General features: G+C 34.3%; 2 protein-coding genes across 3 annotated transcripts; both read left to right on the top strand.

Annotated features, from left to right (window-relative positions):
* On the top strand, window positions 1-2,794 carry LOC114745217 (lectin alpha chain). Of its 2 annotated transcripts, XM_028933368.1 has the most exons (4): window positions 285-357; window positions 1,230-1,372; window positions 1,646-2,266; window positions 2,293-2,794. In XM_028933368.1, exons 2-3 carry the CDS (start codon window positions 1,293-1,295, stop codon window positions 2,262-2,264), a joined length of 699 nt encoding a protein of 232 aa, XP_028789201.1. In that variant the 5' UTR covers window positions 285-357; window positions 1,230-1,292; the 3' UTR covers window positions 2,265-2,266; window positions 2,293-2,794. The 2 variants fall into 2 exon arrangements, with proteins under 2 accessions (XP_028789200.1, XP_028789201.1); XM_028933367.1 differs by lacking the exon at window positions 1,230-1,372 and having other exon boundaries at window positions 1-357; window positions 1,646-2,267; window positions 2,295-2,794.
* Window positions 2,795-3,662: 868 nt separating this feature from the next.
* On the top strand, window positions 3,663-12,986 carry LOC114745222 (L-type lectin-domain containing receptor kinase IX.2-like). The gene is made up of 2 exons (XM_028933373.1): window positions 3,663-5,402; window positions 11,055-12,986. The coding sequence occupies exons 1-2, from the start codon at window positions 3,663-3,665 to the stop codon at window positions 12,984-12,986; spliced, it is 3,672 nt and encodes a 1,223-aa protein (XP_028789206.1).
* Window positions 12,987-15,118: the final 2,132 nt, after the last annotated feature.

The raw sequence follows: 15,118 nt of genomic DNA, 5'->3' as shown, positions 1-15,118 counted from the left end.
ATTCATCAATACTTTTCAAATTCATCAAATAAAAAAAAATGATGAAAAGAATTCCTATTACTGCTTTCCAAATTCCAACATAAAACAGTGCGTCTCAATCATTAAGAACTTCATATAAAGCAAGTTGATCCATCCACAAACTCAACGTCTCATATTAACCATGGAGGCGTCTCAATACAGGAAGAGAACTCATATCCTTCCTGGTTTAGTCATAACCAAAGTATTCCTGCTTCTGATAATTCCTGCTGCTGCTTCCTCTATACGCTTCGACTATCAGCAGTTTCTTGAGACGAGTTATGAGGACTTGACGTTTGATGGAGATGTTTATCAGCAAGATGAGGTCCTCCAACTCACCAGGTATTATTATTATTTAATTTTTAATAATTTATCATTTCTGGTTTAGAATTTAGTAACATATGATTGGTATTAGTACTGAGATTACCTGGTTTAATTTCTTGTCATTGATTCATAATACAGTGAGTCTAATTTTTGAACATTTGGTGAAAGATCAGGTCACTTGAGTCAGTGAAAGACCAATAAAGAGCACTTCTCAAGTAGTTATTAGTTAGGAAAGGGTGATAATGATGGGTAGTGAAAGATTAATAAATTGTTAGAAAGGAGTAAATTATTCATCTTGAAGTGATGGCCAAAAAAAAAAATCATCTTCAAGATTATGGTGAAATATTTTCTCTGTCTCTCTTATGTCACTCTTATGTCAGAAAGGTTTTAATGAAATATTCTTATATATCTCATACATGATTAAATCATACATAGTTTAAATGTGCTTTGATGTTATATTCTTTTAGGATCTACTGCTCACTGATCTGATTTTATGGCTCAACTTTGTTCTTAAATTTCACTTCATTTTAATTAAAAAAAGCAGAGGAAGAACAAAGGAATGGAATTCTAACAATCAATATGTCAGTAATCACTTCGATTAAGTTTAATAAAAAAAAAATGATGAAATATGAATAAATCTGTAATAAATTACGCATGCTTCTCCAATATTTCAATGAAATTACACAAACTTTTGCTACATTTTCAAGCCATTTGAAAAAAAAAACAGAGTAGGTTACACCTAATTTTTTACTTAGGAGTTAAAAAACTTTCTCCTCTATTTTTCAAATATTCAAGCTCCAATTGAAAGTAAAAGAGACATTAGAATAATTTCAATTAGGATCAAAAGGAAATATATTGAATGATTCAGGCTTACCTGGAATCTGATGCAGTAATCTGATTTGGCCAAACAAAAGGGAATCACATAATCGGACTTCGTTTATGCCACACAGCAAATGCACGTGAGAGGAAGAGAAGAGAATTTCCAGTTTGAGAAGAAAACTGTTTTTCCATCCATTCTCAGCCACCCAAGCATGTATGTGTAAAAGAGACTTCTTTAATGGTTTATATATCACAAGTCTATTCATGGTTTTCCTTGTTCTCCTTTGTGCCCCAGTTATATTGGGTTTAGGCTCTAATCCATCAAGATGGAATCGGTATAACCCAATATATATGACAAAGACATCTGTATTGATTCAAAAGAAATGTTCATTTAGTTTTAGCAAAACTCAAAAAAAAAAAAAAAAAAAAACTGTCAAATTTAGTCCTAAATTTGCCAAATCTCTAACACTTGGACTATGTGACTCAGATATAGAAAAGACAGTGCTGGGAGAGTAACATACAGCAAATTGTTGCAACTCTGGGACAAGGAGACAGGAAAAATTGCAGATTTCACTACCCGTTTCACCTTCATCATTGATTCACCAGATATAAATCATCGAGGAGATGGAATCACATTCTTCCTAGCACACCCCAACTTCTCACTTCCAGTGCCACCAGATGGGTCTGGGATTGGCCTTGTGGGTCGTAAACAAGTAATGGATGATCCAAATTACACACTGGAGCATCCATTTGTAGCAGTGGAATTTGATACCCTTCCAAATGATGATGATCCGCCTTATGATCATGTTGGTGTTGATATAAACAAAATGTGGACTCCCTACACAACAGAATGGTTCAGTATTAAAGATGGCAGAAAGTATGATGCTGAGATTACCTACAATTCCAGCTCGTATCAGTTAAATGTGTTCTTTACTGGATATAAGGATGATATGAGAGTTCAACAAGATTATTCCCATGGGATTAATTTGAGAGAGATCCTGCCAGATCAGGTTCAGTTTGGTTTCTCTTCAGCCACAGGACTTCTCTGGGAGATACATACACTATGCGCATGGTCTTTTGATTCAAGTCTGTTGGGAGAAAACTAGAGGAAACAAGACAGAGTTAATCCTAGAGGAAACAAGACAGAGTTAATCATTGGATTATATATATATATAGTAATTTGTGGGCTCTCCTAATCTTGGGTTACGAGATTGAAGCTGAATAAAAGAGCCAAGAAAGATGTTTAGATCTTTTCTGAGACAATGATTTTGAAAGAAGCATTGGACAGAATAAAGTTTCCTACAGTAAAATAGGTCTTCCTATAGAGAGTCTCTATAGGTGAATCAGTTTATTCGAGTAACTCCGTACTACTAAGAAAATGGGATTCTATGTGGGGGGAAATCTTTCACAGGAATACGTCATCTTCTTTTTTTCTTTTTTTTTTTTGGGCATAGGAATAAGTCATCTTCCTAAAGTGAGAAACTTTACGCTATCAATATCTGTGCTTCTATTGGAATGTTGTTGAATGCAGAACTAGTTAATTCTTATGAAGACATTCTCTTGCAATTAATGTGTAATATAAATGAAGCCACTGAAAGTAGCACAAACCATGCAAATGTGCAGAAATGTTAACCAATTAATCTGTCTTGAATATTTTGTGTAGCATTAATCAACTTTTTTCCAGAATAGAAAAATCTCAATCAAGTATTCCACTACAAGTTTCATTGTATTGAATGACTGAACATTTATATCAGCAAACAGGTGGTTTTGTATCAGTACATCAAATAACGTTAGAAATCTTTCTTTCGGCTGGAAAGTTATAGAATGGAAGGAATACTGAACAAGACATCTGTGCCGTTTAGGAACAAAAATACAACAAATCGGGGACAGTTTTGAATACTTTACAGACAAAATGGAATCGGGAATCTTCACAGAAGAACCCAGCATACTATGGTCACATTTGAAGAGGTTGAACGATATCTGGTGAAGAATACCATAAGTACTGTACATCAAAGTTTGGCTCAGGCCCAGCAGAAACAGAATTTAGTTGAAATATTGTCGTGTTAGTACTATGTAATGGCTATTTGCTTAACTATATAATATAAGTTTTTTTTCCAACTGTTTGTTTATAATTCCAACGAATTCATTAGAAATTATGTAATTTCACTTCAGATGAGAATTTTGTATTATTTTGACTCAAAGAAATTCCACGTAAAAAGGTTGCTTGCTTAAAAAATTATTTCTTTTTCATGGGATAACACGGAGGTATTTTCTTGATCGTGACGTTAATTATGTGTCAAAGTCAAATTTACCTGCCTTTGGTATTCTGACAAGTGTATGCAAAAGAGAATAAGATAAACTTTTCACCCAAAAAGTCCCAATTTTTCTCAGAACGACCTTGAGTTGCAACAGAAAGCCTCGTTCCTTAATAAACCACTCAACCTAAAATTCTCCTCCAATATTACTCTTCCACGCCATTTTAAAATTTCTCAGCCTCCTCAGCTATGGCAGCTAGCCAATACTGTAACAAGCCTCATTCTCATCATCATCATCTTCTTCTTCTTCTTCCTTCTCTGCAATTCATTACCCCCATAACGCTATTATTCTTTCTTACATGCCCTTCTACTCTCTCTTCACTTTCCTTCAGCTACGACCAGTTCAAGCAGAATGATCCAACCTTAAAATTGGAGGGAGATGTTTACCATGATAATGGATCTCTGCAGCTCACAAGGTTTGAAAGAGACAGTCTTGGTAGAGTCATTTACTACAAAAATCTCCATCTGTGGGACAAAACAACAGGAAAAGTCACAGATTTTTCTTCCCATTTCTCTTTCATCATCAATTCACCAAACAAAACCTTCAATCTTGGAGATGGAATCACCTTCTTCCTTGCAGCACCAAACTTTCCTCTTCCTGTTCCCAGAGATGGCTCAGGGATCGGCCTTGTGAGTCGTTATCAGTTGAAAGATCAAAACTATACAGACCTGAATCCTTTTGTGGCTGTGGAGTTTGATACCATGAAAAATGATTGGGATCCTCCATATGATCATGTGGGGATTGATGTTAAGTCTATAAGCACAGCTTATACTACACCGTGGTTCAGTGTTAAAGATGGAAGAATTTATGATGCTGTTATCAGTTACAATTCAAGTTCATTCAATTTGACTGTGAGTTTTGATGGTTATCAGAATAACAACACCAAGGTTGAACAGAGTTACAATGGAATTGTGAATCTGACTGATGTTCTTCCAGAGTGGGTTGAGTTTGGATTCTCTTCTGCAACTGGGGATTACTTTGAGATCCATACACTTTGCTCTTGGTCCTTCAATTCAAGTTTGGACATGCAAGATCAGAACAATGAGAATAATACTCAGAACAGTAAGAGCAAGAAGGGACTAATAGCAGGATTGAGCATAGGAGGAGGTGTTTTATTAATCTGTGGAATAGGGTTAACTATTTGTCTTATGACTTGGAATATCAGAAGAAGAAGGAGAAGAAGAGAAAGAAGGAGAAGCATGGATGGTTTTGACTTTGAGCTAAGCATGGAGATTGAGTTTCAGAACAGCACAGGGCCTAAGAAGTTTCCATACAAGCAACTTGTTAAAGCAACATACAAGTTTGCAAAAGAAAATAAGCTTGGAGAGGGAGGATTTGGTGGGGTATACAAAGGGTTTGTTGAAGAATTGAATAGCTATGTTGCTATTAAGAAGATATCACAAGGATCTAAACAAGGGGTTAAGGAGTATGCATCAGAGGTAAAGATTATCAGTCAATTGAGGCATAAGAATCTGGTTTGGCTAATTGGGTGGTGCCATGAGTACAATGATTTAATTCTAGTTTATGAGTTCATGCAAAATGGAAGCTTAGATTCTCATCTCTTCAAAGGCAAAAGTCTCCTGGCATGGGGACAAAGATATAACATTGCTCAAGGTCTAGCCTCAGCATTACTATATTTGCACGAAGAGTGGGAACAATGCGTGGTTCATAGGGATATAAAAGCCAGCAATGTCATGTTAGACTCAAACTTCAATGCAAAGCTTGGAGATTTCGGGTTGGCCAGACTTGTGGACCACGGAAAAGGGTCAAAAACAACCATCCTAGCAGGAACTTTCGGATACATGGCTCCTGAATATGCTGCTAAAGGAAAGGCAAGTAGAGAGACTGATGTTTACAGTTTTGGACTCGTGGCTTTGGAAATAGCATGCGGTAGAAAATCAATAGAACAAAATGCCAATGAAGAACAGGTTTTACTTGTGGACTGGGTTTGGGAACTGCATAGCAGAAAAAGTGTTCTTGAGGCAACTGATCAAAGATTATGTGGGGACTTCAATGAGCAAGAAATGCTGAGATTAATAATGACTGGACTATGGTGTGCTCATCCAGATCATATTCAAAGGCCTACAATAAGACAAGTGGTTCAAGTTCTTAATTTTGAAGCTTCTTTGCCTGATCTACAGTTACAGAAGCCTGCAGTTTCATACAAACCTGTTAATGTCAGTGACTTTACATCTGCAAGATTTTCTTCCTCAGGAATTAGTAATGCTTCTAGGATTAACCATATCTCATTGCCTGTAACTGTAAGTGATGGCCTTTTCACTGGCTCATCACAATCAAGCACATCATCTCAAGTCATTTCACCATCAGCTTCCCTTCTGCATACCTGCTAAATTGGGAGTCTGAGCTGTATTGCTTTTTGCATTTAATATATTGAACTTGAAATGAAAATTCAGTTGTAATTTTGTTTTTTGTCCCCAACATTCCATCTCAATGGAAACGGCCACTGATTGTTGTGAAAAAGTAACCCGTTAAGTGAATGAACCTTAAGGCCTGTTTGGTTCAATTCTTAAAATGGATGTATTTTCAGTACCACAGGTATGCAGTATAACAATTAGTATCATCTGAGGAATGTGGTGATATAATATTCTTGTTTTTGTGTTAACTCTCCAAATTTAGCCCTGTTTTTGGTTACTCTGGTTCTCAATGTGTAAACAAATCAAAGAATATGGTCACATAATTTTAGTCGGATTGTAAGATACTCCTCCGGTCCTTAATATAAAACCTATTTAACTAATTTGATTAGGTTAAAGAAGTTAGGTAAGTTAGTTAATTATAAAAAATATGACATATTTTTTCTAAAACACTATAATGATCTTTCTTAATATCCTCTCTCCTTCTTTTATTTGATTATAGTTGAGGGAGTATCCATAAGAGTAATTTAGGAAAAATTAATAAATATGAGAAATAGCTCTTATATTTATAAGCAAAATTAATTTAACAATTAGGTCGAGGAGTAACTTACTACAGTACATAAATATAAATAAAATCAATTTGTAGAAGTGTTTTTGAAAAGTCGAAGCTTCTTGGACGCCTTCTTAACCAGGTCCGTATCAGCGAAGGTGAGAAAGGTTTAGAGAAAAGGAGCTTGTTCCCACCTGTTGCTGTTGGAATTTTCATTTTGAAAAATAATAATTTCTCACATTGTTTGTAGTGCGAAACTTAATTAGTTTAAAACAAAACATTAAAAATTCAGTAAAAACTCACTATTTTAAAATTTTATAGGCAAGGACAATATGATATTTATATTTTTTGATGACACAATATGATATGTCTTCATATAACGACAGTATCGATGTTCAAATTGTTTTATTCTGGCAATCCAAACCTGGCCATATCAGGACAGGATAAATGTAGGATTGCACAAAATATATATATTCTTTCAGTTCTAAATATAAGATTTTTTTTTTATAGTATGTAAAAGGATTTTATACTTAGAACCGAACGAGTACCATGGAATGGGACATGGAAATGGTACTTTATAAGATTTCATATTTTGAAAATATTGGTATTCAAAATTAAGTCATTTTGATCAATAAAATTTTCAAATTGAGACTTTTTACTGACTTTCTTTCAAAAACAAAACTAATTACGTTAGCCTTAAAATGAATACTAAAAAAGCAAACCATTTAGGGTCCCAAGTCAATACATTATGTATAACTAGAGTGAAAAAATGGCTTTTGAATATTTCAAAGGATATGATGAACGCATTTTGAGAATCGTTGCTTGAGACGCATTGACCCTATTGCAAAGTCGAAGTCATTTAAAAATGAGAGAAAGAAAGGGGGAAAAAAAAAGGCAACAGATAGAAAAGGAAGTAAATATATACTCCTCCGGTCTTTAATATAGAACCCAATATGGAGTTAGTTTTGATCCTAAATATAAGACCCATCTATTATATTTATCAATTTTCTCTAAATTACCTCTATGGATACTCCCTTAACCATAATCAAATAGAAGGAGGAGAGGGGGTATTAAAAAAGATGATTATAATATTTTAGGAAAAATGTGTCATTTTTCTTATAATTAACAAACTTATCTAACTTCCTTAATCTAATTAAATTAGTTAAATGAGTCTTTTATTAAGGACCGAAGGAGTATTTATATATATATAGACACATTATTTGATCACTCATAGTTTGCGTATTAAGGTTCCGTTTGATACGCGGAAAATCTGCTAATGGAATTTGGCTTGACTTGTTTGGCAGGCGGAAAAGAATTTTCCTGAGAACCCATTTTCATTCATAAAAGCTAGGGAAGACTCTCTCCAGTTGACAAATCCCTATTTTATCATGAAATTTTGCATCTTGTCTGGGGATTTTGTTATGTTGAAGAGAGCTTAAGTGCCGCCTTTATGATTAATCATACTTGATTGCATGAGATTAGGGGTAAAATGGGCAAAACGAAGACACGTATTATTTTCCCTTAACTCCTAATTTTGGGATGATTGATATTTGATATTCCTTCAATCCTTAACATTGGACCTAATTGTTGAGTTGGTTTTGATCTTAAATATAAGACTCAATTATCATATTTATCAATTTTTTCTAAATTACCCATATAGATACTCCTTTAACCATAATCAAGTAAAAGAGGGAAATGAGATATTAAGAAAGATGATTATGGTGTTTTAAAAAAAATGTGTCACATTTCTTATAATTAACTAACTTACCTAACTTTCTTAATATAATCAACTTAGTTAAATAGGTCTTGTATTAAGGATCGGAAAAATATTGCACAATACCACCACTTCTTATGGTATTGGAAAATCATTAGTAGTATTGAAAATTATTTTTACTAAAGTATCTTATATAATATTTCACAAACTCCTATTTTAATTTATTTTATGAGTATATAAGTCTTCGTATAATTTAATTATAAAATAAAATTAATATAAACATTTGCCCAAATATTACTCATACCAAGTATAATTTTAAAGCCTTGTTCTTACTCCCCTCCCATAAAATTCAATCCTACGTACAAAATACATGGCCGCCGCTTTGTATTCTCCGTCCAAGTTCATCTTCAAAACCTCTTCTGAAAAGAAAGATGACAAACGCATATGCGGGGCATATATATTAAACATGCACTTTTAATAACCTCTACTAAGTCTATGACTCAATCCAAGTAATAGCTAACTTTTTGAACCAGTCATCTCAATTTAATAGTAGCTTGGTATACTAGTAATAATCGGGACATTGTAGTCAAACCTTCATATTTGACCGCAGTTTGGGGCTGAAAAGCAAAACTTGAGTCTTGGTTTCACAGTCTTCTCACTCTAAAGTATTCCTCCCTACTAAATATAAAATTCTTTTTATAATGTAATTTATGTTATAAAAGAAGTCTTATATTTATAATTGAAAGAGTATCTCTTTAAGATCCCGTTTAGTGTAAAACATTAAAAATGAGAGATAAGAATTGAGATTAAAAGTGTAAAACTATAATAAAAGTGTGTTTAATTAATATGAATAATTGTATGATACTTGATATTAGACAAACCTATATATGTGGGATTAGCGAATACTATAACGCTATGTTTGGTACGGGATTTTTGGAGGGGAGGGGAGGGGAGTTGCTCCCCTCCCCTTGTTTGGCTGGTGTAATTTTTTAGGAGGGGAGGGGAGCCCCTCCCCTTCCCTCGTTTGGTTAAGATGTTTTTTAAAGAGGGGAGGGATTCTTCTCCCCTCCCCTTCCCTTCTAGCCTCCCCTCCAAAAGTGGGGTTTTTTGGAGGGGAGATGAGAGATAATATTTCAATTCCTTATATACCCTTTTGATTTGTTAACCTCTAATCAGTCGTAAACATTTCTACATAAGAGAGTTTTTTTGAACATCTAACAAGAGGTTATTAAGATAATTGTCTCCAAAATTAGTGAGCATTTGTAAACTTTTTTTTCTCTTCTTCTAATTCCAAGAGGTTGTTGGTATTTTCTTTCACTTTCAAGGTCTTTTCTCTGATTGAAATCTATCACTCGTGACTTTTTATCTTGATATTCTATCAGTGTGTGACTATGTCTTGTAAATCAAAATTGGTGAATTATATTATATATATAGTTATATCTTAACAAAATAAAAAAAGTGAGAAAATTCATTTAAATTTTATGAGGCTAAAATAGTCAATTTTTTATTAGAACAAAATAAGGTATTATTAAAATTACTCCCTCCCCTCCCCTCCAATCAATCCAAACAGGAGATCATTAAAATCCCTCCCCTCCCTTCCCCCTCCCTCCCCTCCCCTTTGTAGCTCCCCTCCCCTTTCCTCCCCTCCCCTTCCCTTGATTAAAATCCCTCCCCTCCCCTTCCCTCCATCGAGCCAAACACAGCGTAAGGGGAGGCAGTATTCTCCAATCCTATCTATATGGCTGATTTGATTTCTTTAAACCAGTTTTTCTAGTACTACAAAATTATTTATAAAAATATTAATTGGCTTTATAAAAAATAGGGTTAATTAATCTGTAAGTCCTTATAGTTTCAACCAATTTTGAATCAGGTCCTTATAATTTTTTTTCTTTTTATTAGGCCCTTATTCTTTCACATGTTTTTAATTAGGTCCTTGCATTTATTTTTCTTTTTATAAAGTCCTTATAATTTCCCTAAATTCTTAATAAGGTCCATGTTGTTTTAATTTTTATTTATTAGTTAAATATAAACTTAATTAATTAGATTATTGAAATATAAAATATTAATAATTAAGTTAAATTAATATAAGTAATATAATTAATTAATTCAGATAAATTTTTTAGAACAAATAATATTTTCTTGCTGGCAAAAAATAAAATTATTATAATAATTCATTATTTTTAGAATATTATTGTTTATAAACTAATATTAAATAATATATACTATTTTATGATTATAGAATAGTATTATTAGAATTTATAAAATAAAGAGTAAAAAATTCAGAGACTTAATTAAAAATGAGGTGAACTTATAAGGACTTCATAAAAAGAAAAATAAATACAAGGACCTAATTAAAAAGATATGAAAGTATAAGGATCCAATAAAAAGAAATAAAACTATAGGGACTTGATTCAAAATCGGCTAAAACTATAGGGACTTACAGATTAATTATCCCTAAAAAATATATTAAACACATGCAGATATGAGCAATTTATCAAGAAAGGAATAAAAAATGGGTTAATTCAATAAATTTATTTTAAAAAAAAGATATGAGCAATTTATATAAGCAACTCCTCCATTTTAATCCAATTAACGTAAATACGTTTTTGAAGCTCCAACCAATTGAATTTTTGTTTCTCTTCCAATATAACACGTAAGATGCACACTCAAATTCTCTTTCATGCACCCACCTGGTCACTTCCCTGATATAAAATTCAATCTCAAATTATCTTCTGCGACTCTTCCCATTTCCAAGCCATTTGAAGAGAGTGGGGAAAACAAAAGAGCACTATTAGCCTCCTGAACCATGGCAGCTAGCCAATACATTAACAATCCTCCTCCCAATTATCTTCCTTGTTTGGAACTCATTACCACCATAATACTGTTATTCTTTCTCACATACCCTTCTGTTTCTTCACTTTCCTTCAACTACGAGCAATTCAAGAAGGATGATCCAACATTAAAACTTGAAGGAGGTGTTCACTGTGAAAATGGATGCCTGAACCTCACTGAGTTAGAGCAAAACAGCGTTGGGAGAGTCACCTACGGCGAAAATCTCCATCTTTGGGATGAGATGACCGGAAAAGTCACAGATTTTTCTTCCCATTTCTCCTTCATCATCAATACACAAGGCAAGACCACCAATCTTGGAGATGGCATAACCTTCTTCCTTGCCGCACCAGGCTTTCCCCTTCCTGATCCTAGAGATGGAGCCGGAATTGGCCTCGTGAGTCGTCTGCAATTGAAAGATCCAAATTACAGAAAGCAGCATCCTTTTGTGGCTGTGGAGTTTGACACCTTCCCAAATCCTGATTTGGATCCTCCTTATGATCATGTGGGGATTGATATTAATTCTCTGAACCGAACTTACACTAAAAAGTGGTTCACTGTCAAGGATGGAAGAAAATATGATGCCGTGATTAAGTACGATTCAGGTTCTTTCAATTTGAGTGTTAGTTTTATTGGATATGAGAACGGCTCCAGAATTGAACAGAATTTCTTTCATATTGTCAATTTGGCTTTTGTTCTTCCAGAGTGGGTTGAGTTTGGATTCTCTTCTGGAACAGGTTATTTCCGTGATGAGATCCATACTCTTTGCTCTTGGTCCTTCAGTACATGTTTAGACATGGAAGATCAGAACAATCAGAGCAAGATAGGACTTATAAAAGCATTGAGCATAGGAGGAGGTGTTTTAATTTGTGGAATGGGGTTATTTTTCTTTATGATTTGGAGAAGACGAAGAGGAAGAAGAATTGGTGCTTTTGGCTTTGAGCTAATAAGCATGGAAGATGAGTTTCAGAGAATGATAGGGCCGAATAAGTTTCCATATAATCAGCTTGTCAAAGCAACAGACAACTTTACACAAGAGAATAAGCTTGGAGAGGGAGGATTTGGTGGGGTTTACAAAGGGTTCATAGAAGAATTGAATAGCTATGCTGCTATTAAAAGGATATCACAAGGATCTAAGCAAGGGGTGAAGGAGTATGCATCAGAGGTCAAGATCATCAGCCAACTGAGGCATAAGAATCTGGTTCGACTGATCGGTTGGTGCCATGAGCACAATGACTTAATGCTGGTTTACGAGTTCATGCAAAACGGAAGCTTAGATTCTCATCTCTTCAAAGGCAAAAGTCTCTTGACATGGGAACAAAGATACAACATAGCTCAAGGCCTGGCCTTAGCATTATATTACCTCCATGAAGAGTGTGAACAATGTGTGGTTCATAGGGACATAAAAGCAAGCAATGTTATGTTAGATCCAAAATTCAACGCAAAACTCGGAGATTTTGGGTTGGCTAGACTGGTGGACCATGCAAAAGGGTATAAAACAACAGATCTAGCAGGAACCTTCGGATATATGGCTCCCGAATACATCTCCAAAGGAAAGGCCAGTAGAGAGACTGATGTGTATGGTTTTGGAGTCGTCGCTTTGGAAATTGCTTGCGGGAGAAAAGCAATCCAATTTAGTGCCAATGAAGAACGGGTTTTACTTGTGGACTGGGTTTGGGAACTCCATAGCGGAGAAAGTGTTCTTGAAGCAGCTGATCAGAGATTGTGTGGAGACTTCAGTGAGCAGGAAATGCAGAGGTTGATGATGGTGGGATTATGGTGTGCTCATCCGGATCATATTCAAAGGCCTCCTATGAGACAAGTAGTTCAGGTGCTTAATTTTGAAGCTGCTTTACCCAATCTGCCATCCCAGAAGCCTGCTCTTCCAAATGATTCTGTTGGAATCAGTGACTTTATATTTTCAAACTCTTCATCAAGTGCTAGTGCTTCGAGGATCAATCGTACCTTACCTTTAAGTGATGGCTTTTTCACTGACTCATCACAATCAAGCATTTCTCCAGCAGACCCCATTCTGCACACACACTAAATTGAGATGAACTCTGTTTTTATTTATAATCTTTTATGTAGTCTTTTCTGCTGGAAATGAGAATTGAGATTCTTTTTTTTTTTGGTTTCACATTTCATCTGTAGTTCTGGCAAATTGCCAGTAGAGAGCTAATTAACTGAGAGGACTAAGCATATTGATGGGAGATCATGAAAAAGAAGTATATAGAACAAAATATAGCACTTTGGCCTTAAGCCGCCAAGTTCTGTAATTTGACATGAGAAAAATGAGAATTCTGAAAAACTAACTCTGTTGGGCGAATGAATGCCAAGACTTAACTTATGGTCTCTTTTATTGCATAAACAATGGAGGGAATCATGAGATTTGCATAGCCTGATAGTAGCTGAGAAAGAAAGTTAAAAGAAGCTTAGTGGTTTGTTATTATTATTATTTTTCTAACCTCTTGGTGAGGAAGGGGGCTATAAGCTCAGTAAGAATACATGGAGAAAACAAATGAAAACAAGATTAACTAACTCATACCGATACGATAAGCTAAATACAATATCTCATTATATATATATATGTATATTTATATAGACACAAATTATCTGATCACTCATAACATGCGTATTAAGTTTCCGTTTGATACAGGGAAAATCTCCTCATGGAAACAGCCACTGATTGTTGTGAAAAGGTAACCCGTTAAGTGAATGAACCTTAAGGCCTGTTTGGTTCAATACTTAAAATGGATGAATTTTCAGTAACACAGATATGCAGTATAACAATTAGTATCATCTGACCAAGGTGAAACGAGGAATGTGGTACTGTTTGGTTACAGTGCCATGATATACCATTCTTGTTTGTGTTTACTCTCAGAGTTTAGCCCTGCTTTTGTTTACTCTGGTTCTCAATGTGCAAAGAAATAAAAGGATATGGTCAGATAATTTTAGTCAGATGTGAGATAACTTATTACAGTACATAAATATAAACAAAGTCAATTTGTGGAGGTGTTTTTGAAAAGTCGAGGCTTCTTGGACGCCTTCTTAAACCAGTTTCGTATCGGAGAAGGTGAAAAAGGTCCAGAGAAAAGTAGCTCCCACGTGTTACTGATGGAATTTTCATTTTGACCAATAATAATATCTCACATTGTTTGTAGTGCGAAACTTAATTAGTCTAAAACAAAACGTTAAAAAAATTCAGTAAAAACTCTCTCCCTGTTATGAAAAATGACAAAAAGTATAAAGATTGAAATGAGGGAGATGGAGAAAATAAGAGGACATTGGAGGAGAAATTAAGGGGGAGTTCTCATTCACTTCATTGTCTCAAATGTGTGTACATCATCTCCTATTTATAGGACCCCAATATTAAATACTAACCTAAAGAGTTACAAGTACATAAAGAAAGGAATTAAGCAACATAATTGTACAATTGGAGGTTATAGGAAATCAATACTTGAAACCCTTCAATTTAGGAGTTATAAGGTATAATGCCATTAACCATGAGAAAGAATCCCAAGGGACTAAGGAGCTATGAACATCCACACAACACAATGTTTACAACACTCCCCCTTGGATGTTCATAAACAAATATTATGCCTCATTAAAACCTTACTAGGAAAAACCCAATGGGACAAAATCCTAGTGAAGGAAAAAGAGTACACAATATACATTAAAGCTGATTCGTAAAAAAAAACCTTAACAGAAAAACCCCGTGGGACAAAATCTTGGCTAAGGAAAAGAGTACAACATGATCTTTACTCCCCCTAATGACAACATCACTTTTACTCCCCCTGTCAACAGCATCACTCTCTATCATTTTATCATAATAGAGTATACTAATTTCTCAAGTTGTCTAATGCTTTTTCAAGCATATCTTCTTTTTAGCTGAACTATACATAGTACGTCATCATCAAATCATATTGAAATGTATTCCTCTAACATATCTTCTAGATATGTGGAATTATCAATATATTCTTTACTTGCACTGAGAAAATTGCAAAGAAAGTTTATTTTGAAAAATACTATAATATATCTTGTATCGACATAATTAATTTAATTTGAATGATATCATGTAATAGTTTCATAGAACTGCATATCCAATCTCAGTTTCGTTATTCACATGCATACCTGCAGAAACTTATCTTTACCATAATATTGACAATATATATAAATATT

This window comes from Neltuma alba, unplaced genomic scaffold (genome assembly GCF_004799145.2).
Source record: "Neltuma alba isolate B1F8T4 unplaced genomic scaffold, ASM479914v2 tig00004560_pilon, whole genome shotgun sequence".
In the NCBI taxonomy this organism is placed as follows: domain Eukaryota; kingdom Viridiplantae; phylum Streptophyta; class Magnoliopsida; order Fabales; family Fabaceae; genus Neltuma; species Neltuma alba.
Note: the sequence above shows the minus strand (reverse complement) of the source record. Positions and strands in the feature narration are given on the sequence as shown.

Bases quoted from the DNA above. Each gene is read 5' to 3' on its own strand.
- LOC114745222 (XM_028933373.1), top strand. From the start codon at position 3,663: ATGGCAGCTAGCCAATACTGTAACAAGCCTCATTCTCATCATCATCAT. The intron at 5,403-11,054 runs GTTTTACTTGTG...GAGCAATTCAAG, and splicing joins AAAATGCCAATGAAGAACAG to AAGGATGATCCAACATTAAA.
- LOC114745217 (XM_028933367.1), top strand. From the start codon at position 161: ATGGAGGCGTCTCAATACAGGAAGAGAACTCATATCCTTCCTGGTTTA. The intron at 358-1,645 runs GTATTATTATTA...TATGTGACTCAG, and splicing joins GAGGTCCTCCAACTCACCAG to ATATAGAAAAGACAGTGCTG.